The sequence below is a fragment of the Doryrhamphus excisus genome, linkage group LG3, assembly GCF_037039965.1.
Source record: "Doryrhamphus excisus strain RoL-2023G ecotype Guam linkage group LG3, RoL_Dexc_Guam_v1.1, whole genome shotgun sequence".
Taxonomy (NCBI): Eukaryota; Metazoa; Chordata; class Actinopteri; order Syngnathiformes; family Syngnathidae; genus Doryrhamphus; species Doryrhamphus excisus.
In genome coordinates, this window is record NC_136359.1 from 17,724,513 (window position 1) to 17,748,188 (window position 23,676).

The 23,676-nt window shown below is 39.4% G+C and overlaps 3 protein-coding genes across 7 annotated transcripts; 1 reads left to right on the top strand and 2 right to left on the bottom strand.

Moving 5' to 3' along the window:
* Window positions 1-350: 350 nt before the first annotated feature.
* On the bottom strand, window positions 351-2,606 carry LOC131128331 (E3 ubiquitin-protein ligase NEURL3). The gene is made up of 4 exons (XM_078789818.1): window positions 2,557-2,606; window positions 1,093-1,597; window positions 886-1,011; window positions 351-812 (listed from the first exon to the last, which is right to left on the bottom strand). The coding sequence occupies exons 2-4, from the start codon at window positions 1,523-1,525 to the stop codon at window positions 634-636; spliced, it is 738 nt and encodes a 245-aa protein (XP_078645944.1). The 5' UTR covers window positions 1,526-1,597; window positions 2,557-2,606; the 3' UTR covers window positions 351-633.
* Window positions 2,554-23,136, bottom strand: inpp5l (inositol polyphosphate-5-phosphatase L). Of its 5 annotated transcripts, none has more exons than XM_078789817.1 (16): window positions 22,697-23,136; window positions 20,478-20,519; window positions 20,113-20,213; window positions 19,748-19,835; window positions 15,099-15,162; window positions 14,555-14,658; window positions 14,310-14,362; window positions 13,892-14,011; window positions 13,203-13,287; window positions 13,041-13,127; window positions 12,896-12,970; window positions 12,696-12,769; window positions 12,498-12,609; window positions 12,051-12,119; window positions 11,911-11,978; window positions 2,554-2,634 (listed from the first exon to the last, which is right to left on the bottom strand). In XM_078789817.1, the coding sequence occupies exons 1-15, from the start codon at window positions 22,754-22,756 to the stop codon at window positions 11,937-11,939; spliced, it is 1,176 nt and encodes a 391-aa protein (XP_078645943.1). In that variant the 5' UTR covers window positions 22,757-23,136; the 3' UTR covers window positions 2,554-2,634; window positions 11,911-11,936. The 5 variants fall into 5 exon arrangements, with proteins under 5 accessions (XP_078645943.1, XP_057926384.2, XP_057926383.2 ...); XM_058070401.2 differs by lacking the exon at window positions 2,554-2,634 and adding an exon at window positions 10,108-11,306; XM_058070400.2 differs by lacking the exon at window positions 2,554-2,634 and adding an exon at window positions 10,108-11,311 and having other exon boundaries at window positions 22,697-23,135.
* Window positions 4,965-7,941, top strand: nkx6.3 (NK6 homeobox 3). The gene is made up of 3 exons (XM_058070952.2): window positions 4,965-5,546; window positions 6,803-6,969; window positions 7,448-7,941. Exons 1-3 carry the CDS (start codon window positions 5,138-5,140, stop codon window positions 7,673-7,675), a joined length of 804 nt encoding a protein of 267 aa, XP_057926935.1. The 5' UTR covers window positions 4,965-5,137; the 3' UTR covers window positions 7,676-7,941.
* Window positions 23,137-23,676: the final 540 nt, after the last annotated feature.

Here is a 23,676-nt window from a genome sequence, read left to right on the forward strand (position 1 = left end):
AACTTGCAAACCAACAGCCATTACTGATGTGTTTCACAAAAAAAAGTCAGGAGATTGGGAAGACCTGCGTTCAAATCTATGCTCGGCCATCTCTGTGTGGAGTTTTTATGTTCTCCCCGTGTGTGCGTGGGTCTTCCTCCCACATTCCAAGAACATGCTAGATTAATTGGTGACTCCAAAATGTCCATATATAACATATGTATAGGGTCTGAGGTTTTGCAAATCTAAGGTTTGGACAAAAAACTATATTTAATATGGAGAAGACAAAACACAGGAAAATATGAGTTATTAAAATACCACACATGGACATGACCTCAAAGATTGAAAAAGATGTCATTGTTGAACAGTCGCTTTATTGTGTGTCTTTACAAACATAACACATAATGTACAGTAATGACAAAATGGACATATAAATGGACATATATAAAAACACAATTACTTATCTAATATGATTAACAGTACAAAATGAGATCAACTTTCTTAATTTAAACAAACAGATCACCTAAATGATACAAACAATCCACATCATTCAAATATATAAATACATATATATATATTTTTTTTAAGTGCAATTAGCTTATGAGCATGTCACCGTTTGTCAGAAGTTCTGCTCCGGTCATCCTCTGGCTTCTTTCACCTGGGTGGCCCAGCCCCCAATGGCCACCTCATGCTCTTCCTGCACAGGGGACACGTGCCAAACTGTTTAAAGACCCTGCCAGCGCAAGTGCGACACAAGCAGCGGTGGCCACAATGCAGAGAGACGTTGACCTCCTGGCTCATACACACCACACAGGTCATCTGTTCTCCCCCATCTGTCATCAGGAGACAAGCGCCATGAAAAAAAAAACATTGCAGTTGGTGACACAATGAAGGGACTCTTCCTACCTGTGGTCACTTCCAGGTTGAGACAGGAAATTGAGTCATCAGAAATCAAAGAGTCGGTGTCAGACATGGGTGAGGTGAGACTCTTACAGGACCTCTTGGTGTAGAATCGCGCCTTTTTCTTTGAACCTGTAGCAAAAAGGAAGCGGTTTCATTTCAGCACTCATCCAAACAATTCCATACAAGCTGCGTGACCATTATCACACCTACCCAGAAGGACAATGGCGCACGTCTGTCCATAAATGTCAATCATGGCCCACAGAGGGCGGCTGAGGTCAACTCCTCTTAATAACTCATGCCGACAGCCACTGTGGTTTGAAAAATATACCCTGCCAGAATGAGACACCCAGAACTCCAGTTCTGAACCCGCTTGACAGTAGGCCTCATGCACGGGGGCAGCCCAGTGCCCTGGGGTGTCAGTGAGGATAGGCACAGCCATGCAAGGCAGGGGATGAGATCTGTCTTCCGGCGGCACATTGGTGAAGCCCAGCCGCATGGCTCCGTGCCAGTTAGCAACGTCTTCCACAACCCGTAGGCGAATCCGCTCCTGGACCCTCACGGGGCGGCTGCTGAACACCAGGCCGTTCCTGAAGGTGCTGTTGGACCTTTTTGCATGTCGACACCCTTGACTCAGGTGGACCATGTCTCCCAGGGCTTGCTCGTGGAAGGTCAGAAGACCAAGGCAAAGGAAACCGCATTTGTGCGACTTCTCTGTCTCAACAACAGCAAGGTAAAAATTGGTCAAAATTAGAGAATTAGAAAATCTTGAAAAAATTGTTTTTATGTGTGTGTGTTTACATATCTTATTGGTGATGGCAATCACGTGCTGACAACTTGTGATAAAGGTAAAGGTATTTCGCTACAGCAGGTGCTGAATGAAAACAAAACTAAGAATGCTTTCACTTTGACTTTGACTCGTGAGGTTTGGATTTTGGACTGTTGGTAAGTGTTCATTTATGTTCTCTCCTGCTATATATAGTACATTTTATTGCACGGGCCAGAAATACATACATATGTTCATATACTACACATATACACACACACATGCATGCGTGGGTTTTCTCCGGGTTTCTCCAAAAATCCGACCAGAACAGACATGCTGGGATAGGCTCTAGCATATGTACCTGCAACCCTAGTGAGGATAAGCGGCATTGAAAATAGATGGATGCATACGCATATATGTCTCTGTACATCACAGAGGGAGACGCCATCATTCACTACATTTCACCGCAGTAATGCTACTCATGAAGCGCAATAACTGAAAACTGAAAAAAACCCAAATAAAAATACACATCAATAAAAACATCAATACATCCAGCAGTCTCCCAACCTTTTTTTTATCTTGTGTACCCCCAAAGCTTTTTTGTCATACCATGAGTACCCCCTCAATCGTACATGTTGATCATTGTTCAAAAGCGGAATGTAACACAACTGTTATGATGTTGTTGCTGCCATTTGCTCACGTATCGTATGTTGGGAATCACTGACATAGAGGAGATATGCCCACTGATGTGGCCAGTGAGATTTTCCAATTGTTAGACAGAAAAAGGTCAATTATTAACCTATACAAAACGTTCCCTTCTACCATAATTATTTCTAACAAATATTGCTATTTACATATTTATACTATGCCAGTATAATTAATGGAAAGTGAAGTTTACAGTGAAAACTCACCTGTGTCCTGGCTGTGTTCCACCATCTGGATGATGAAGTCTGAGGATGAAGAAGACAGGTTCACCTCTCAAGTGTTTTCTGTAAAATGAAGGTAGGACAAGTGTATTTATAAACACACCAGTGCATTCAGTCTCACACTCAAACATCCCCTGCATCACATGGCTGTAAAGGGGAGGGGCCCAGGGAGGTGGCCAACTCTTCTGGAAATTTACTTCATGAAAAAAGAGGATGTGTATGGTCATGATCCATACACAAGGATACATACAGGATGTGTATGTACATTGACGCGTAAAAACACTTCCTTCATGTATTATCTTAATGCCGTACCATTTTCTATGAAATATCATTTTGATCATTTGCAGCATACAATAGATTCATAGAAGAGAGCAGTACTTGGAGTAAACGTGGAGTAATCTGAGCCGACTTGACACACATGTTGCAGTAAGAAGGCTTGGTGAAAGTGAAAGTGTTTGACTGGTTCCTGCCCTATGGCTGTAACCGCCCTGTTATTCCTGATTGGACCACAGCTTTGAGGGTAGTAGGAAGACGCCATACAAGGAAATCAATGACATCATCACCGGAGCTGGAAAGTTACAACTTTGCTGTGTTCAATTGTCACATGACTTTTTCCGGGAATCCTCACTGAATTCCAGATGAATCCCAGAAGTCTAGGTTACCTTTAAGTAAAAGGAATATGTTCAATGAAGTTCTTCAGTTCTACCATATAAAAGTAGATAGAATATATGCACAGAAGTATTAGAAGTATTATACCCAGTGTTATAGGGCAAATTAGTTATTAGTCAAAACTTATTAATAATAAATAATAATCCATCCATCCATTTCCTCCGCTTATCCGGGTCCGGGTCGCGGGGGTTACAGTCTTAATAGGGAAGCCCAGACTTCCCGGTCCCCGGCCACCTCCTCCAGCTCCACCGGGAGGACACCAAGGCGTTCCCCGGCCAGCTGTGAGACATAGTCCCTCCAGCGTGTCCTAGGTCTGCCCCGGGGCCTTTTCCCGGCTGGGCATGCCCGGAACACCTCACCAGGGAGGCGTCCAGGAGGCATCCGGACTAGATGCCCGAGCCATAAATAATAATAATAAACTAATTAATAAAACTTATTAGTCGAATTTTTTTTTAATTTTTAAATTTTGGATGGCTAAATTGGCTAAATGAAGTAAAATTTATTAAAATGGCATTCAGAAGACATACTCAAAGATGCTGTGAATGATATGTAGTATTGTAATATTCTATATTGGTGTCAGCAATGTTACTGTATTATTCGGTGACACACAAACACCAGACATTTGACTGCCTGAACAATAGCTTTTCATTGCAGATTTGAATCATCTTTAAACACAGAACATTCATTCATTCATTCATTCATTTTCTACCGCTTAACACTTAACACTTGTTAAGGTCAGAACCCAGTTTTTAAGAAGAGTATTTCCATACATTCTGTAGAAAGAAGCAGGAATAACAAAACCAAAAACAATTAATGTTGCTATGACCATACCCACAAAGAAAAAATAATTAAAAAGGATATTTTATATATACAAATGCTCACAACACCATAGACATTATGCATTCTACTTACTAAATGAAACTATTTATGCACATTAAATGTTGTTCAATATGTTTCTTACATTCTTTAATAAATAAAAAGCTGTGAGAGTCACTTCCATCCGGTCGGTATCACGTTTCTTTAAAGCAATGCTATCTCTCACTGATACACTTAACACTTCCATGCTCATAAATGTTTATGGCAGAATTATAAACCTGAATCCTGTGTGTTTTCTGGGTATTTCCCAGCTGGCACACCACCACGAATTGAAATCGCATTTACAGCAGCCCTTTTTGTTTGTTGTGCAATCATTATTTCCGAATACATTCAATTGAAATCAAAGAATTTCTGCGCTCCTCCCAGACTCATGCCCCAACCGTCCTCCACACACAAACCCGAGGCTCTTTGGTGCAGATAACCATGACTTAATAGAACAACGAGATAATGTTTTATATGGTGTATCATATAATGCTATAATGTAAAGCACATTTCCAGAGAGGCAAAGCAAGGCTTAGATGCACGCTCCCCCGCCCCACCCCCACCACCACAAAGGGTTAAACACGGAAGGCCATCAAGAAAAATCAACTTGTTCCTTCTTCACCTGTTCAAAATATCATTAATCTGCAGCCGTCCAATAACCATCCTGGCTCTCGCCAACGAGCCAATGACGAGGCCTGTTGGCTGTGACCAATCCCAGGCTGCATTCTAATATGTCCTGTCTTTATCAATGTGCTCCTCCAGATGTCTTCCGTATGATGTGTGAGGAGAGCTGCATCAGTGGGAGGGAGTGTCACATATGGACCAGACTCACTATGGCTGCCAAAAGGTGAGGGACAAGAGTGAAGACTTGATCTCATCTGCCAGCTTTTGGACCCCACATCAGAACATAATACCTGAAGGGTGCAACACCCCAGACCCAAACATCGACAAAAGAGAAGTAACTCCCAGTGGGTCGTTCAAGGAGGTCCTAACTGGATCTGACAGGACTATCTGAGACCTCACAGGGAGCATACATCCCATGGATCCAAACATCCAAGGATCTTTCCTGTTCAACAATCAGTTTCCCACTGAGCTGAAGGCACCAGTATGCCAATACTCAGTACCAAACTCTTTCTACAAGCTCAACGCGGGCCTTAGCAGCCAGCTGCCTGCAGGGACCCCTCATGGCATCAGTGATATTCTGAGTCGCTCCATGGTGGGGATGGGCGCCACGGGCACCGCTACCACCCTATTGCCTGGTTACTCCACTGTGGGGGGGTTCGGCCCTCCTGTCTCCAGCACATCCATGTACTACAACAGAGAGTACAGCTCCACCCTGAACGGGTTCACCAAGTCTGGTGCCGAGTGCCCAATGAAGGGTCGTACTGTAAGCTGCTGGGCCGACAGCGGCTGCGACTGGAGAGGAGGCAAGCAGCAGTGCGCCAACAGTGAGTCCCAACTTCTGTATATGTTTTTGTTTGTTTTTTTATCAGAGTAAGCCATAACCACTGGAAACTTAGAGAGATACAGCTCAATGTATACATGTGCTCTGTGACTACTGTATTAGGTACACCTAAGAGCTACATCAAAATGTTCAGGTTTGCGAGAAACGGTGATAGACTTTGTTTCATTTGAAATATTTTTATTCTTGAATTTACAGTCTGTGGTGGTGCATTTGTTGCACATATTTCATGTTTTGTTCACTTCATTTTTTGACATGAGAACAGTTCTTCACCACTGCTACCAGGATAATAAACATATTTGTTACATGTACTGTATACCTCTCCAATGAAACTAAATGCACAATATTGTGAGACAAAATATCTCTAGAATGATTATAATTATTAGACCACCCTTGTTTCTTCACTTTATTTGTTCACTTTTATGCCTGATACAACCAAAGGTTATGTTGGACAGATATAATGATGGCATAAATAGCTCATAAGAGTTTAATTTAACAGATGATATCTAGCAACTTCCTTTTCTTCATCATAACCAAAATCACTTATATTCTTATAGGAATAACTATAACATTGTACTTCCAAAAACTTGAACCCTATTTTGTATCTGTATTGCGTTCCCTGTCGCTTTGACCTCTCCCCTTTGCATGTCTGGTCCGGTTCTATCTGCGATCCGCGAAATAATTATAGACATAAATATAAACATAAATATATCTATCAGAATGTAAATATTGTTAACCCTCTTGGATAGGAATATGTATTAAAAATCCAAGTGAAAAATAAAACTATACAATATAGACATATTACATTAGAAAAGCAAATGAATAAATTAAAGGATATTGATGTAGAGGTGCATATCAATCTGCTGATTAACACCAGTTTACAATATTTATATGTAGTATAGAGGTACTGCATTTAGGGTTTTTATTGGCTGTAAATTATAATCATGCCAATTCAGGGAAGAAATCTGTGAAATATTACAGTTCAGTCTGTTTTGTGCTTCTATATATACTTTCAGTTTTTGAAGTGAACTAGTGAAATTATATTTATTTATTGGGATGCACCTGTAATTCAGTGCAAAGTAGGCATTGTGTTTATTGACTGTGGGGCGATCACGATGAAACTAAGCAGTTTCTGAGCATCACATATGTTTTGTAATATAATCATGTAATTGAACTTCGATTGTACTTTATCCATCCATAAGGCAGTAATATGAGTGATGGAGACATTTTATTTTATTTCAGCTGGTCCACTCGGGGACATGTCAGGTCGGAAAAAACACACTCGACCGACCTTCAGTGGACATCAGATATTTGCTCTGGAGAAGACCTTTGAGCAGACCAAATACTTAGCCGGGCCGGAACGAGCCAGACTGGCTTATTCTTTGGGCATGACTGAGTCTCAAGTCAAGGTAAACTTAGCTAACTTAGTAAATTTAAGTTTTTTTATTAAAAAAAATATATGTTTGGTAACACTTAATGATTAATTAGTTTGTTGGCACATTGAAGTGATTTCCAACTTTGCTTGGTTGACAACAGGTTCGATTCCCTGCTTTGGGATCTCTTTGTGGGTTTTGCACATTCTCCCCGTGCATGTGTGGGTTTTCTCCGGGTACTCCGGTTTCCTCCCACATTCTAAAAACATGCTAGGTTAATTGGTGACTCCAAATTGTCCTTAGGTATGAATGTGAGTGTGAATGGTAGGCTCCAGCATATCTGCAACCCTCTCAAGGATAAGCGGTATAGAAAATGAATTCATGAATAATTTAGCCGCTGAAACATTGGTTCAATAAATGGTAGCTGACAATTTACAGTAAGACACCAGTTCTAAATGGCAGAAGGTCTTGCCAAATACTGAACCTCCGTGTGTTTAATTGTTTGTTAATGTAGGTTTGGTTCCAAAACCGGCGCACCAAGTGGAGGAAGAAGAGCGCCTCCGAGCCGAGCTCCACACAAACCCAAGCGGGGCCAGGCGGGGAGATCTCAGACAATGAAGTGGAGGATGAAGAGTACAACAAGCCTCTGGACCCAGACTCAGATGACGACAAGATCCGGTTGCTACTGCGCAAACACCGCAGAGCTTTCTCAGTCCTGCGCCTCGGGCCTCACCACATCTGACACATGCTCATATTCATGCTGTTCAGCTGACATGCATGCAAGTCCTGAATGAATGCAAGCTCATAGGAGGGCACGTGCAGAATGACAACAAAAAAAATGCAACCATAAAGCTCAGACGTGTGTTTATCAGATATTATGCACAAGTATTTCCATATGTGAAGACGAATATGATACAATAAAAATATTTAAATAATTTTCTCCATTTTTGCTCGATATTCGCAAAACAGGAAGTGTCCACCCAAGTGTGGCTTGTATATATAAAAAAACAACAATAAAGTAACAGATTGCGTCGCTTATTATTTGTCATGGTTGTTTTGTGTTTTGTGACCACAAGAGCTGTATTGGAAATTATACTTTTGTTCTAAAATGTACACAAAAAATGAAATATATACTGTACATCAAAAATGTAAAACATTTGAAATTCCATAAAACAATTGCATATGAAATTGGTATATAATACACACACACATTCATATACATATTGTATATATATGTATATATATATTGGAAAATAATACACTATTTACAAATGAGTGACTACACGTGCATATCAATCTAATCTGGGTTGTGGTTGTTATGTGACATAACAAAATCCACAAAATCAATATTATAGTCCTTTTTGTACATTAGAACCGCACTCCTGAGAGGTGTTTTTAATATTTTAGTTCCCTTATTTACAGTAGCTCTGATATTATATAGTCTGATGGTGCAATGCAGCCAAAATAATCAACACATTGTTAAATTAATAAACAGTATCTCTGCCATGGTTAATCAAAATGAGTACTATCTTTTCTCATAAGTGGGTAGAGGTATACTTAATATTGTGTTTTTTTCCCATTTCCCTCACGTTTAAATTGGAGTTATTTAGAGTTATTTTGGTCATTTTTTCAAATGATATCACAAAAGAATGAATATAAATCATGTAATGGATGCCAAATGATGAAGTGAACCATGGAATGAGTGCAGGGGTCAAATCATGTGTGTTTTTACTCAGGTTGGGTATATATTTTATAGGTACTGTATATCGAGGAATTTGAAGAAATCAATTCCACCAGACTACCGCTTTGACCAAATAGTCTCTGTGACGACACATAGCTCATAGACTGTTGGAGTGACTGCCAGACTCAGTGTCACATGATGTTTACTGCTTTCCAGCAGCCTTTTTTCATGTATCAAGTCCATCACGGAAAACATTCAGTCACATGCACATACATAAAAGTCAGATGCCAGAACTCAAAATATATTGAAAACATGAAATATACAGTATATTATACTTGAACTACAAACAAAGAAAACATTCCATTAGTGAATCATCCACACGTGAGGTGCAGGATGGGATGTGTTTGGCAGTGACATAAGGAAGGGAGGAAGGAAGACGTAAACAGTGACTAAAGTTGTGCTCCAATTCAGGGCCGCATTTCAAAACCTGCAATTGCACTCAAAATTATTCCACCCCTTTGTAATTGATATTTATTTGTAATGACTACAAAGTAGTTTGCGATGGAGCAATAAGCAGCTGCTAGACAGTTACAGAAGGCATAATATTTTGACCACTGTTTCCTATCCTAAATGTCCAAAAACTGCAATTTTATTATTTGATTTGTTTGATTGTCGTTATACTATTACATACAACTAAAAATATCTTTACCTTTAATATTTTAAAATTCTAAATTTGTTTTGACTTTTTTCCTCTTATGCTCATAAAATAATTTTATCATATAAAAAAATATTATTTTTCTTTAGCATGAGCTGAATATGCCACAGGCCATCAAATGAGTTGTTATTTTATTCATTTTGCATGGTTATTTTAGTTTGTTTTTATGTGCTAGGGAGCAAAAACCGGCCCCCGGGCTTATTTCAAGTAATATCCCTCTGATGGTTACAAAAAAAATGAGTCAAAAAATTAATATTGCCTTCATTGGATTTCAGTTCTTTCATTTTGTTTACATTCCATTGCAGTATTCAAAAGAGTACCTTTTTACACATAGTCCTTCTCAAACAGTTTGCATTGCACACATATTGCTAACATGTACATAAGGGGTAATTATGTGATGGAAACAGGATGCACCCAAGCTCATTTTTAATATGTTTGCAAATATTTCATGAAACAATGTTGTAATTACGGGTTGTCTGTGTAGAATTTTGAGGAGAAAATTCACTTTTCCAGTGCATTACATCTGTAGTATCCAAAAATGACCAGAAGGCAGAAAGCCTGGAAGAGCATAAGAGATTTAATTAGCATATATATGTATATATTACATTTTTACAGTAATTAGAACTATTCATGTCTTTCACAATCCAAGCATAACCATTGCAACATTTGCAAAGTTCTAGTTGCTTTAAACGTGCTTGGTTGTTACCAGGCTGTGTTTTCTACACAATAGTCAGGGTCATGAATCATTTTAAAAATCTAAAAAAGAAAAAGGCAAATATTTGTTTTTAATACAGTATATTTAATACAATATCTCAGTCTTTTACCATTCTGTGTCATTTCCAGCCAGAACAACAATGAATACTTAATATTTTACCTGTAGTTAAAATGATGTGTCATAAATATCACATTAAAATAAATTCTATAAAGCTATTAACCAAACAGTTTTATAACATCAGATTAGACAAAAAAAATCTAAATGAATTTTCAAAGTGTCGGACCTCCAAGCGGATCTTGCTTGTGGTAAAGTACGTCATCCAGAATTCAAGCAACATTAAAATGTTGGTGCATGCCATGGTGCATGCCATGGTGCATGCCATGGTGCATGCCATGGTGCATGCCATGGTGCATGCCATGGTGCATGCCATGGTGCATGCCATGGTGCATGCCATGGTGCATGGATTTCTTAAGCTGTGGCAGTGTTGGAGAAAGTTATCTCTAAGTTTCACTTTTTTGTCTCATAGGATATAACTGTGGTGCATTGAAGGAGCACTGAACAAAGTGTGAAATCATAATGCGTGATTATTAACAATAAAACAAAAGGCATAAATAAACATGTATAAACTGTTTTCTGAGACAAAAGGACAAATTGCTTTTGTCAACAAGCAGCAGGTGCTGCTGTAGGCTCCTTCCCTTCCCCATATAAAAGCACACAGAAAAAACAAAAAATAAAATGACTACAAGAACATATTTAAACATATTAGTTGTACTTTTCATGTTTTTTTACTCACTTTTTGTCTCCCACATTACTCCTCATGCCCCAATTAAATGTTAATGTCATTATGACCACCTCCCATCAGTAAAGAAAACATTGTGGTAAAAGATCTTTTAAATGACTGCAGACAGTATAAAATGCCAAACAAATTCACATCCACAAAAACAGTTAGTAAAACACTTTCTGGTGGCTCATTAAATGAGTTCTCAACATATAACAAAATGTATTTATAGTTGTATAGTTGTATTTATAGTTATAGTGGATTCCTTGGTGTCCATTTGGGCAAAAGAGTCTTGATATGCTGTAATTGATCGTGCAGCAAAAAAAAAAAAATAGACTGGACGTTTGTTTGTCTGTAATGATGAAAAGGTCTTAAGCTGGAGTTTTGCATCAGATGATTTGAGTTTGAATCAACTTCTACTTTGAGGTGACAGTTCTTTCTTTTTTGACTGATGCTGCACCAATTCAGGACGTTCCGGTTGTTCCTGCACTGGATGAGCAGACATGCCCAGACAAAAGACAAAAGAGTGTTTAAAAAGGCAAAATCAATTACAATTACACAATGTCATTTGACTTTTGGCAGTTCATAATGGAAAAGACTTGAAGCCAAACATACACCTGGTTTAACCGCTTTATGAATGGTGTAATTGTCCTAACGAGCGAAGCCCTCTTTAAATAGTAGCTCATCCTGAATAGAGTTAATTTAAATGGCAGCAAAACAAAACCATGGCCATAAAAAATGCCAATAACCTGTCGGCTACGAGGTATTTCTCCCGAGTTGGCAATCCAGATGGAAAAGTGTGCCAGTCTAGTAATGCCCTGTGATGTGGATCCAGGGTGACAGTGGAGAGGATGTAAAAGACATAGATCAGTGGAAGGTACTGATGGCACGTGGACACAAAAGAGAGTTGCTGTCCCGCTGGTACTTCATCTTAGTTCATATGGCGACACTGCTGGGCCCGTCTAGCTATAATGTCTCTCTGGGGATCAGAACGAGATTGCTGCTTTCACACTGAGCACACCTTCCCCCCTCCCCTACACACACACACACACCCACCCACAACCAGTACAATATGGATACACACTCACTGGTTTATCGCTGAGAAGATCCCAAGTCAATGTTCATTTGTCTTCAATGCAAAGAACAAGAAAACAGGCTGTGGGAAAAAAAAAGATGACATGATGTCAAGTCAATGCCATGACAGCATCCATGTTACATCAAGTGTTACCTTATGATCTCCCATACAAACGTTAGGACCCACTGTGTCATATATTACACTCCTCTCACCATCGGCCCCCTGGGAGGAGAATATACTGTTAAGGTCATTTGGTTTTGTTATTTCAAATTTAGTTTTGTATAGAGTTTAGTCAAAATTGTAGCTCCTAATTACCGTAAATTCTATACGATTGATATACGTAAGTGGATTTCCCTGGTTCTGTGGCACCACGGTAAAGTTGTGCATGTCAAGTTTTCATGTTTAAATATTCAGGGTGTTAGGAGATCTTTCAACATTAAAACATGACATCTTTTGTTCAGAAAAAAAAACTGTTGTGGTGATAGCACGTAGCTGCTGTCACATGGTAAAAAAAGTGCTGGTGCATGCTCACCAAACTTGACCTGATCAGACAATTACATTGACATAGAAGAGGAAACAGCAGGAGGGATTCCAACTTACACTGTGGATCAATTGTTGTGCAGTGTGTGACATTAGAATGCGATCACACCATGCAGGACAGCGAGTGTTCATGTACTGGGTTGGTTTAGTGTATTCTTCACTGTAGGGGTAGCTGAGAGTGACAATGAGGGAGAACGGCATTAAACACTTAAGTCTGTTTAAATAAGAATATAAGCGGCAGTGAGCTACAAATGTCACCTTGGTGGAAACTGGATTTCCTCTTCTCTAACGACATCGTGAAAAGCTGTGACTTCTTTGTCGTATTTAAGCAGCTGGAATGGAGACGGCTTTATTATACATCATCACTGTATAATCGCTCGGCAACACTGTGTTGATCACAAACTATTTGACATGTGATAGCATGTCTGATTTTGCCAAGTTAAAAGGTCTGAGCTCACCGCTTTGCCATTGTCTTCTCTGAACACAGCCTGGTGCAGGTAGGCAAAGAGCTTGTCCTCGATCAGTAGAAGCACCTGCCAATCAAAGAGAAGCACAACAAGAATGAATCCTCAGTGAATGGAGAAACATTTCTGTTTTAACTACCTGGTGGTCATCCTCACAGATTATTTTCTGCACTTCATTCGTGCTGTCCTTCTTTATGGTCTGGATGTCCGCCGAGGTAGAAAGATGCTGCTCACATGCACACACAAGGATTTTGGTCATATATAAAACAGACACAAAGCCAGCATTATTGTTTGAATTTACCTGAACCAGACTCAGCGTGTCCAAACGGAAGTTAAAATCTCCAAACAAGAAGAAAGGCATTGGAGTGTAGCAGTTGTCTGATATCCTGGAAAAAAAAAAAGATGCGGTCGAAATTCACTGAGCTATTATTATAAGCTCATTTTTTGAAGGGAAAAGGCACCTCTTGGCAGAACATCACTTAAGACTTCAGCATATCATGCAAGACCTCAACAATGACAGTTTCCTAAAAACAGTGGTTAACTTCTTTTTACACTGTAGAGCACAGAAGAAGTACAGTAATTATCAACTGTAGAGGGTTTTCAGCATACGATGTACCATCAAATAAGTTGAAATTCTCCAGTAACAATGTTGTAACATTTTCCAACATAAAGGTGCGAGTACGTTTCTACTGGAATGCATGCGCAAAGAAAAAAACAGGTAACATTTGGGTGCAGATCTAGCAATCCACTGCACACATTTTCAAATCAAGTATTTTGTAATGTACACTTTGACATTCAATGCATGATAAAAAGTTAGTCAGAATTAAAGGAGATTGAATGTTTGCCTCATGTAACAAATGTTAAAAATCTTACCAGGTGGTGGAAAGACTAGAAATGATGTGCCCAACCCCAGTAGGATACAATAATCGCTTGGTACGTATTCATCGTCTCCTTTTTTTGTTTGTTTGTGCTTTTATTTGCAATGCAGACCTGTTGATGACGTATTGCAGTGCATTTTTGCGGTTGGCAGAGTAAATGGACGGACTGGAGTTGCAGGCAATGAGGTTGGAGGCATCGTGAAACAGGTGGACATTGACCAGGTCCAACCCTCTGGGAAGACATAACGCAAAAACACACTCGTCAGTGGCTATTGTTCAGACAATTTTCATGAAAACCACATCAATGCACTCGCGCGCTGGCTTGCTAAACATTTTATGTGCATCCAACAAATATTAAGTTAATAAACTATAATATACTGCATCATTCAAAAAGGTGTTTCTAAGATGGTGCCCCTCCCGTGTAGCTAAAACAGTCTAAATATTAGAGTGCTACAATGCAACTGTATCAACATTATAATGATCATAAATGTGCCAGGTCTGATTATCTTAGATTTGTGTGATGTATGTACCGGTTGCGGATGATCCAGCGGGTCCTCATGAAGCCCTTCCTGGACCACTTGAACTGCAACATGGATAAATTAGAGCGAGTCACTAAACAGCAGTTAAACTGATCATTATTGATTGGTTCCCATAATTTGTCTCATCTCCCTGTCACAGCAGGCAGGCGGCCTCTCCATCCCCAGCAGACTCATTTGTCCAAGCATCTCCCTTTAGTCCAAACATTACCATCCCACACACGACCCCAAACACTCACATCAGGCCAGAAATTCTTTGGGAATTTTTCTTTTTCCACAGTGTTGACCCCATCCAGAGAGCCCACGTACTTGTTCAGTCCCGACACTGCTTTAAAATCCTTAACTGTGAGGGGGAAAAGAGGAAGAGGGAGGGACAGGCGGATGTCATGTAAAAGAGTGAGAAAACATGCAAAGAGTAATCAATAAACTGGTGTTAACCTCATCAGTGCGGCATACATGATGAGGGAGATCCATAAAAGGGCCATTAGACTGTGTTTGGTGAGTGACTATCACTTTTGGGCCAAACAGCCAATGGCAGCTCCATGATGTTTATGGTTCTTCCATAAGCTTTTTAGAGGAGCTTTTTCACGCCTAACGTGACTGGACTATGCAGGGGGGGGAAATGACTTGGTGTTTGCAAATGTGTGGCCAAAGGGGTGGAGTGGAAGAGACTGGGCTGTATCTATCAGATATCAGGATCGCAAACAAAATCATTTTCAAAATTCATTGTGTTACAGTACAGCAGGGAAGTCGCCAAAGCAAACATAATTAAGCTTGTTTTACCACTGAAGTCATACTGCCGGATGTTCTTCAATGTCTTGTGGATGAAATACATGCTGCCCAATGCCTGTATGCAAAAACAAAGAGTAAATTCCCAGAACCTGAAATTACAAATATTCAATAGATATGTCTACTTTTTTCGTAATTTAGGGATGGGGAATTGTCCTACACCTGTTCAAGACAAATGGGATAATCACCAATAACTACATTTCCATTGTTAGAGCAGTTGTGGGCAAACTACGGCCTGGTGGCCACATGCGGCCCACTAAGCTTTTGAATCCAGCCCGCTAGTTGCTTTTTCTTCTTTTTATTCATATGTATTTCAACTTTTAACATACAAACTGGCAACATGACTTGCAAGTCGGATGTCTTATTTAATAAAACAAAAACAACAAAACTGTAAAATTAAATGACATAGTTTGATGTGGTCTGATATTTGAAGTGCTCCTGAAAAAAGGGACATGAGAACATACAGCTGATAGTATAACACTTTTACAGATACAATTAGACAAATAAATCAAGGAAAATTATAAGCATAAAAAAGTGTGTATGTGTTTTAAATATATGTTTTGGCCCCCCGGACATATTTGCCCACCTCTGTGTTAGAGCATTCTATAATTACAAATAATAATAAGACTATTTTATAAAAGTGAAAAAACATCATTCATTTTTCAATGTAAAATGAACACTCAAAATTAGCTCAAAATAATGTTTTCAGCAATAATTCATGGGACAATTATCGTCCAGCAAAATTTCTTATCCTGATGCTTAAGCTTGGTTATTTATCAGGACAACAGAAAGAGTTTTCGGCATGATGTAGTACGTTTTAATAAAAAACATATTGTTAAATTAATACCTGTGTGACGGTGTGAAAGCTTATTACATTTACTAAGGTAGCTAACTTTTGAATTGGTTTTGATGCTGTCTGGGCAGTAGTTCCTAATGAAGTGTCCTAATGAAGTAATTTAGAGCTGATCAAGTGCACATGTGCATCTCAAATCATTATTAAAAACTTGAGAAAAAAGACTTTTCATCATTCAACAATTTATCAATGACTGGCCTTCAATATGTTTTTCCATCAGCACAAACTACAAAAGCATTGACCCACAAACAAAGTGCAAAAAGTTAACTGAACGTGGTGACAAAAACACCAGAAATCATCCCAACCTGACAGCCAAGCTGATGAACCGAGATGCTTGTTTCGCCATCATGTGAGCTGAACTGTGTGGCTCTCAATGAATGATACTGTAACATTGTTTGTTACTCTGCCAAAGACACATATAACTTACTATGAACCCCCTCAACAAACATCCCCTCCTCCTCCTCTGTACGCACACTTCAGCACCCAATCACCCTTAGCATGGTCTGACAATTTTTAATGCACTAACTGCTTGCTCCACTGATCTGATTAATCATGTCCCGCGAGATCAATAAAAACAGAAGATTAAAACTATTTAAAAGGTATTAAGCAGTAGGACTGCTGGCTGCCAACACTGCTGCAGGGACTGGCAGCAAAGAAAAATCAACCATTGCTCAGGGGGCTCAGGGCGTGACGGACCACTGTTCAAGACCCCTCCGCTCAACCACCCCCAACACCACTGGCCTCAGTATGAGAGATGTCTCCCTGAAGACATCATTTCTCTTCACTGCCAAAGTCCTCCTCATTTAACAAAATAGAGGTGTCTCTGTGCTTTGCTTCAGTGAGCAGCAATTAGGGACCAACTTGTCCAAACTAGCATGTGCACAAATCAGGGTTATTAGTAACAAAACTGCTTCTTACAACTACGACAAAAGTTGCATAACATACATTGCGGTCTATAATTACACCAGAGATTTTATGCACTCATTTGTTGCACAACCTGGGGAAAATCCGATCCAAATTTGGCTTAGTTGACTTTAAACAGTGCAGGAAAACACATTGCTCCACATACTCCGGCCAACACCCATCTTCATCAATCAGGTGTATGCAGTTTAATAAAAAAAATATTGACTTACAAGTCATTTTTTATCAAAACACCATTTGTACTGAAAATGCATGCAAGTCTGTCCCATTTACTTTTGCAGGAGTACCCCTCACCCCCACCCCAAACTCTCTCTCTTGGTTGTGTAACTGATGATCTGCAGCCAAGGGAAAACAAATTGAAAATCAATGCAGGTGGCACCGACGAAATGAGAATGAGGCACACAACATGGACATGTGGGGGTGCATGATCCCTCCCAGGGCAAAGAGTGGAGGGTGCTAACAATGGAGTGTATTGGGAAACTTATCCCAGCTGCCTGGCTGCACCCCAGAATCACACACTTTATTTATTGTTCAGAAATGGGCTGGAATCAATAGTTTTAATCTAGACTTAAATGTATTGACTTGGTCATGTCACCCGCACACCTGGCCATTGACTTTCTCCTTTTGACTTCTCGTGCCTCAATCGTACAAGGGCAGCCAATGACCTATGCTGTCGGATGACAGGGCCAGGCGCTCACCTGGGAGGAGCATGGGTTAATAGTTTATGAAAGAAACAGCCACTTTCCTCCAGTCGAAGTGTGTGTGTGTGTGTGTGCACAACTCACAATCAAGAGTATTTGTGCAATAAACAAGTAAAGTTGGAAGCCAACTGAAGTTAGGAGGCTTAGTGCAGTGGTTTCCAAAGTTTTCACAGTCACATGTGCCTTCAGACATCTGACTGAAAATCATGTATCCCTACCCCTGCACATCTAAAAAACAAAAATCACACAATGAAACATCTTTGACATAGTATTGAATATATATTATGACTATAAGATCATGTTTCATTTTCATTTCAACTGCATGCATTGGCTAATAATTTAAAGTAAAGGGTGTTTTGAGGGGTAAGATATCTCCTGGCAGTTTTGTCTTCTATTTGGTGAATTTATTTGTATGTGTATGTGTATTGAGTATTAAAGTGTCGGCAAACTGTGGTACGATGTGGTGAAATGTGATCTTTATGCTCTTTTGCTGTGCTTTGGTCTGCAACAACATTGAAATAATCACTAAAATGCAACCAATATTACACATAAACGTAATAATTGTATATAATTATGAAAGCAATGCACATATTGTTGAAAAATCAATTACTGGGGATGTCCAATAATATCGGCCCAGTATTGGTCAATATCAGTATCTGAATTGTTCCCTATAAAGAAAGCTGATAAACATTATCCTATATATGTGGGCGCCCATATTTTTTCTGGCAAATGATGGCATCATCAAACCGCCTCTCAAGCGTGTAAACAATTGCGCTAACTCACTTACATTCCATTCATCCATTTCTATGCCACTTATCCTGACTTTTAGGAATGTTAAAATTCCCGGAAGTAAACGAAGGTAAAATCTAACACTGTGTGTGCACACTCGATTAGGAGAGTATGTGGGGACATCTGTGAAAATTCAGCTTTTTCATATGATATCAGGGGTATTTTCATTGCTATACATGTTTGTTGGGTAGATTACATCTTTCTCGCCTTGGACCATCTCTACTCATACGAGTCCCGGCACATTTAGGTTATGCACCGAGTTGCTAAACTGGTTGTTCAACTGTCCAAAAAAACTGCTGGCCTTTTGTCTCTATGGAAGGATGGCAGTGACAAGCACTTTCCAGCTCACACATGACCCACCCCCTTCAGGGTGAAGAGAGTGCTGCAGCGCCTCCCATATGACATTTCTATGCATTTCATAACCTGATTAGCATGAATAATGTCACACTTACACAAACGCAACACATTACACAAAGTCATGTATAATAAATGTTTCTGCAAAATTACATTATTAATGACATGATGACAAACTGCCTCATGTTGCCATGATCACTCATTGAGTGGATTTAGATGTTAGGTAGGGCTTGTGCACTAAAGAGATGATCACGACGGGCTCATGTTAGGGTTCCTGTTTTTTTTTTTAATCAGGTAATGTGCAAATTCAGTGATTTTTCCATAAGAAAATATTTTAAATTATAATTTTCATGATAATATTGTAAATCATACAGAAAATAAATGTTAACACAGTTTAACAGACAAGTATTAATTTCATGTTATCTTTGTTCTTTTTTTTATCATGACAGGTTCCCCAACTGCACATCACTGCGGGTTTGCGTGCATGGTCGGACCTGGAGGTGGGGGGTTTGCCCTCTAAATGGCTCCTTATACAAGGAGATTATGATTTTAAAAACCTTTTCTGTGCTTCTTAGAAAGCAAGAATATAAAATAAGTCTTTTTTTTTGTTAAAATTGCATATTAGATATATTGTGGATATCTATAAAAGGTCCTCGTTCAAATTAATATTGCTCAGCCTTGGCAGAGGCCTCAAATAGTCTTTGTGCAGTTACAATTACAATATACAACAGCTGTATTGTTAAATATTTTAATTCATGAATCAAAAGTGAATTAAATACATTAATTAAAGACTTAACTTCAACACGTAAAAAGATGAGCATATTAACAGGCATACTACGTAAATAAACGTCTCAATACATTTCTGATTTTCAATGTAGTGTACAACCTACTCTACTACCGGCTCCTTACCACCCAAGTGCTGCCACTTCCTTGTACTAAACGTGGCTGTGGCTCCATCTAGCGGCAAAACTAGGACCTACATGCATTTTACAGTTTGAACTGTGCAGGTTTGTGTGCCTTCTCACCGTGAAGCTCTCTTCTGCTTGGAACTGGTTGTCCACATAGATACAGCGCCTGTCGAAGTCTTTCAGTTCTTGACTGGTCTCTATACTCCTGGAAACAACGGAGTAACCATTAGCATGATTATGTGTGGTTGTGCTAATAAAAAATGATTTTTGACAGTGTGGGTGAGAACCCTCCAAAGAACTGTTTTGAAGTGTTAGTTAGCAAACTTATTGAGCTTGTAATTAGTTATTTGCACTTGTCTGATAATGATAATAATCCTTTGAGTAAAAGAAAATGATGCCTTTTAGGGGGAATCTGTGATGAAAACATACACAACTTCTGAAATAAAACACCAGAATGATTATTTATAGCACATTTTCCCTACCAAAAGAATTTTTCTGCATGCCCCATATTGACCATGTACTCTTTCCCTCCCACCTCCTGAAAGTGCAGGGCGATGAACTGCGGCTGGTATCTGCAGATGGTCTGTCATAGAGAGAGCAAATCAAAGCAGAGAAGTATGGTATTACATTGTAAGTCAGGACCCTCACATTTGTTTGTCCAGGACAGCAAGGGTAATTTTCCACAAGGGGGGTCAGGTGGAAATTTTTGGTTGGTTAGTTTGCCCACTCGGTCATGTGTTCATTTCTTATCAGTGGTCAGCACAGTATCTGTTTTCCAGACTACATGAAATACTCATGTACAGTATGTGTCACATGAAATGAGGCAACAAGGTGATCCCAAACATACCTTGTATAGCTCCTGAAGCCATTCATTTTGAATTTCACCCACCTATAAAAAGACAACCACGATACAACAAAATTAAACTTGATGTCATGCAAACTTAGTGCCTAGTTAGTCAGAATTTAACACACAATGACAACTTTTACTGCAGTCACATTACTGTTCAATTCTGGCAACACAAACCAGTCACAGCATTCCGTCGATCTTAAACAATACTTCAGCTGTATAAAAAAATTAAGCCTTTAGTGCTAAGTTTTGATAACACGTCAGTTTGTGTAGAAATGCACCGCATCCCACTGAGAACCGTTTCTGATATTTGTCCTCTTTCATTTAGTTAAATATGTTACCAGAAATGCTAAGATATTTTAATGCAATGTACTTCCGCAAAGGCAGTTTATGTTATACAGCTGTCGTATTACGTTTTATAACATTGTGCAGTGAGCTAATACTCATTGCACTGCACCACACTACCTCATTGGATTGCATGATGATGAGAATCACCACCAGGACAGGTTGAAGGACAAAAGAATAACATAAGGCCATAAATCATTGTGAGCTTGAGATTTAACAAACAATGCCACCAAGAAATCGCACTAATTTCTTGAATGCTGCATGAATGTGTCGGGGTGTATGTTTGTTTAAGGGAAGGGAGGCTATTTTACTAGAAACCCCCAAATCACATAGTGGAGATAATCATCTGTTTTCATATCACAATGGGATCTAACATGTTTCCACTGGAGCCAGATTTGGCACCCGGAAACATGGTTCTGAGCCAAATTTCCATGAGTGAAGAAGCACTTGACCTCTCTCAGAATTTTTGTGAGTTCGACTATAACTAAAAAACAAAAACTCAAGATGATGGTCTGACATTCTGTCCCTGCATTGCAACTTACTAATAAAAAGCTCAGCCAAAAGCCTTAATTTAATTGGTATGGTTTTAAGTGCTGAATATTGGAATGTTGGTGTGTAACAAAGAAACATGAGTCCATTTTCAGCGCCAAGGGGATAGTGCATTTTGGGGGCACTGACAATTTATATGGGAAAGATACTCTGACACATTTGATGTGACAGTTTTGGGAGAGATACAAGCTTTTGCAAATGAGCGAGCTGAGTTGCTCAACTATAAGACTTAGGCCAAATGATCTTAAGAGTTTTCAGAAAGTAATTTCTTTTTCAATGAACAAGCCAAACCAACGGAAAAAAAACATTAAATAATGAATAAATGCAACAACAGGAAAACTAAAGGAACCAATCCCCCTTTATTACAGTATATGCACTGTATTGACAAAATGAACCCATTAAAATGATTTGACCCAAAGGAAATGAAAATAAGATGGCATTATGTGAAGTCGTTTCCTCCATTGTAGTCATCCCACTATTCTGGAATGCCATTCAACAAGACTTTGGAGTCCATGCATCCTTATCAACATTTATGAGGTCAGAGATCACCGGTGTTGTACCTGAGGGAGGTCTTGCTCGCTAACAAAATGTCTGCTCTAGTTCATCCCAGGGGTGTTTACTGCGATTGAGGTATGGGCTGTCTAGTTCCAAAACTAGCACCAAACTCAGTCAAGCATGCATTTGTGACCTTGCTTGTGACCTACAAGTAACAGAAAAGGGCCTTCATCAAACTGAAGTGTTATGCAACATTATTCAGTAAGATGAGGAATTAATAGACATGCATGGCTATGAGGCCTGGTATAACCCATAATGAAATGAATGAAGAAATTCAATCCAATACATTTATCCATTTAGTGTAGTCTTTACGGTTTCGAATAATTTCCAGAAATTATAATATAATTTCCAGGAAAAGTTGTATTTGCTAAACATCCTCGACCGGGGTAATGTTTTGCAACTAGTACATGAGAAATTATTAATTCGGGAAGTTATGACGTACATTTGCCCAGGTCACGTGACGTGTCCGACTTGCATGTGCTACAGCCAGGTAACATCCTTCCTACATTTTACTCCTCCTGTTTTAAGGGGTAAATAATATAAGTAACACAAATAATCATCCTGTAAAGTGCGTGTGGGCATTCAAACCACTATTGTAATCAACATTCGTGCGCGTGACAAATTTAAACGATTTAAAACCGTGACTTATCCCCGAAATGGCGCCCATTCGAAGTAAGTAGCCTGTATTTCGAAGTTAGCGTGTCTATTGAAACGCACAATTTATGTCCTATATGCTTTAGTTCTATACCAAATAGCGCCAGCTTACTTACGTTGTCGAAGAGTGACCCGACGTTGGCGGTGATAAGAAGCACATTGGTTTGTGTTTCCATGGTCCAGTTACTACAAAACACACACTTGAAAATCTCCTCCGCGATCAGGCCGATGAGCGACTTCCTCGGCAGCTTAGAAAGGCTTATTGTGAGAACCACGGTTGTTAGCTCTTAAAATAAACCATCATCACAGTAAAGATCCTGTGCGGCTTCAGGTCCAACTTGTCTGCTGATGGCGGGCAGTTGTATCAGCTCGTAATATGCAGCAAAGGTACCCAGGGCCATAGTCGAGTGGAGAAGCAGCAAATCACACACTATTCTTCTTGTGTAAATATTAAAGTCTTCCCAAGTAATCTTACTAACAGCTTTGGTAGACTTATACTGACCAGTCTGTTCCTAACAGCTATAGGAAGCAGTACCAAGTGTTGTTGCGTTAATGACCGTCGGTGCTCCGCCCATTTATGTGCTATGAATGAAGTCTTCAAGGCGTCTTCGCATCACATAAGCGAAGAGAATGGTCGTCATTGGCTTACACATTCTAAAGACGTATTTTACGACCAGACAAGAGTGTACAGCAGCAAACATACATGATTCTGTAAATAACATTAGTAACATCGACGTGCTTTCGAAAAGAAAACACTTGAATTTACAATTTACCACAAACTCGCCACAGAACTAAAACAGGAAGTAGCAATTTTCCTTTACTAAAAGGCTTTGTATGGAGCGTTAAGTAGAAAATATATACATCCTTGTCCCCAATTGAAAAAAATACGAATTAAAGCACTAGTAATACGTGCCTCATTCCTTGCCTCACACTGCAGCACTAACGAATGAACTGCAATTAAGTGAAACGCAACTGCAGCAGTGTTGTCTTTCAATGACTGTCTGCAAGTTTAACAATTTCCTGCGAACTGACCCAAGCTTTAAGTCAAGACCGTAAAACTAAAGTAACAAGCCTTAGTATTCAGATCAGCTGGCTG

What these genes read in the sequence shown, in the direction of transcription:
- LOC131128331 (XM_078789818.1), bottom strand. Translation starts at nt 1,525, where the DNA reads ATGGTCCACCTGAGTCAAGGGTGTCGACATGCAAAAAGGTCCAACAGC. An exon ending in GTGCGCCATTGTCCTTCTGG is followed by an intron (nt 1,012 to 1,092) that starts GTAGGTGTGATA and finishes TTTTTGCTACAG; the next exon opens with GTTCAAAGAAAAAGGCGCGA. An exon ending in CAACCTGGAAGTGACCACAG is followed by an intron (nt 813 to 885) that starts GTAGGAAGAGTC and finishes TCCTGATGACAG; the next exon opens with ATGGGGGAGAACAGATGACC.
- nkx6.3 (XM_058070952.2), top strand. Translation starts at nt 5,138, where the DNA reads ATGGATCCAAACATCCAAGGATCTTTCCTGTTCAACAATCAGTTTCCC. An exon ending in CAAGCAGCAGTGCGCCAACA is followed by an intron (nt 5,547 to 6,802) that starts GTGAGTCCCAAC and finishes ATTTTATTTCAG; the next exon opens with CTGGTCCACTCGGGGACATG. An exon ending in TGACTGAGTCTCAAGTCAAG is followed by an intron (nt 6,970 to 7,447) that starts GTAAACTTAGCT and finishes TTGTTAATGTAG; the next exon opens with GTTTGGTTCCAAAACCGGCG.
- inpp5l (XM_078789817.1), bottom strand. Translation starts at nt 22,756, where the DNA reads ATGGAAACACAAACCAATGTGCTTCTTATCACCGCCAACGTCGGGTCA. An exon ending in CAAAGAATTTCTGGCCTGAT is followed by an intron (nt 14,363 to 14,554) that starts GTGAGTGTTTGG and finishes TCCATGTTGCAG; the next exon opens with TTCAAGTGGTCCAGGAAGGG. An exon ending in ACACGCTGAGTCTGGTTCAG is followed by an intron (nt 13,128 to 13,202) that starts GTAAATTCAAAC and finishes GCATGTGAGCAG; the next exon opens with CATCTTTCTACCTCGGCGGA.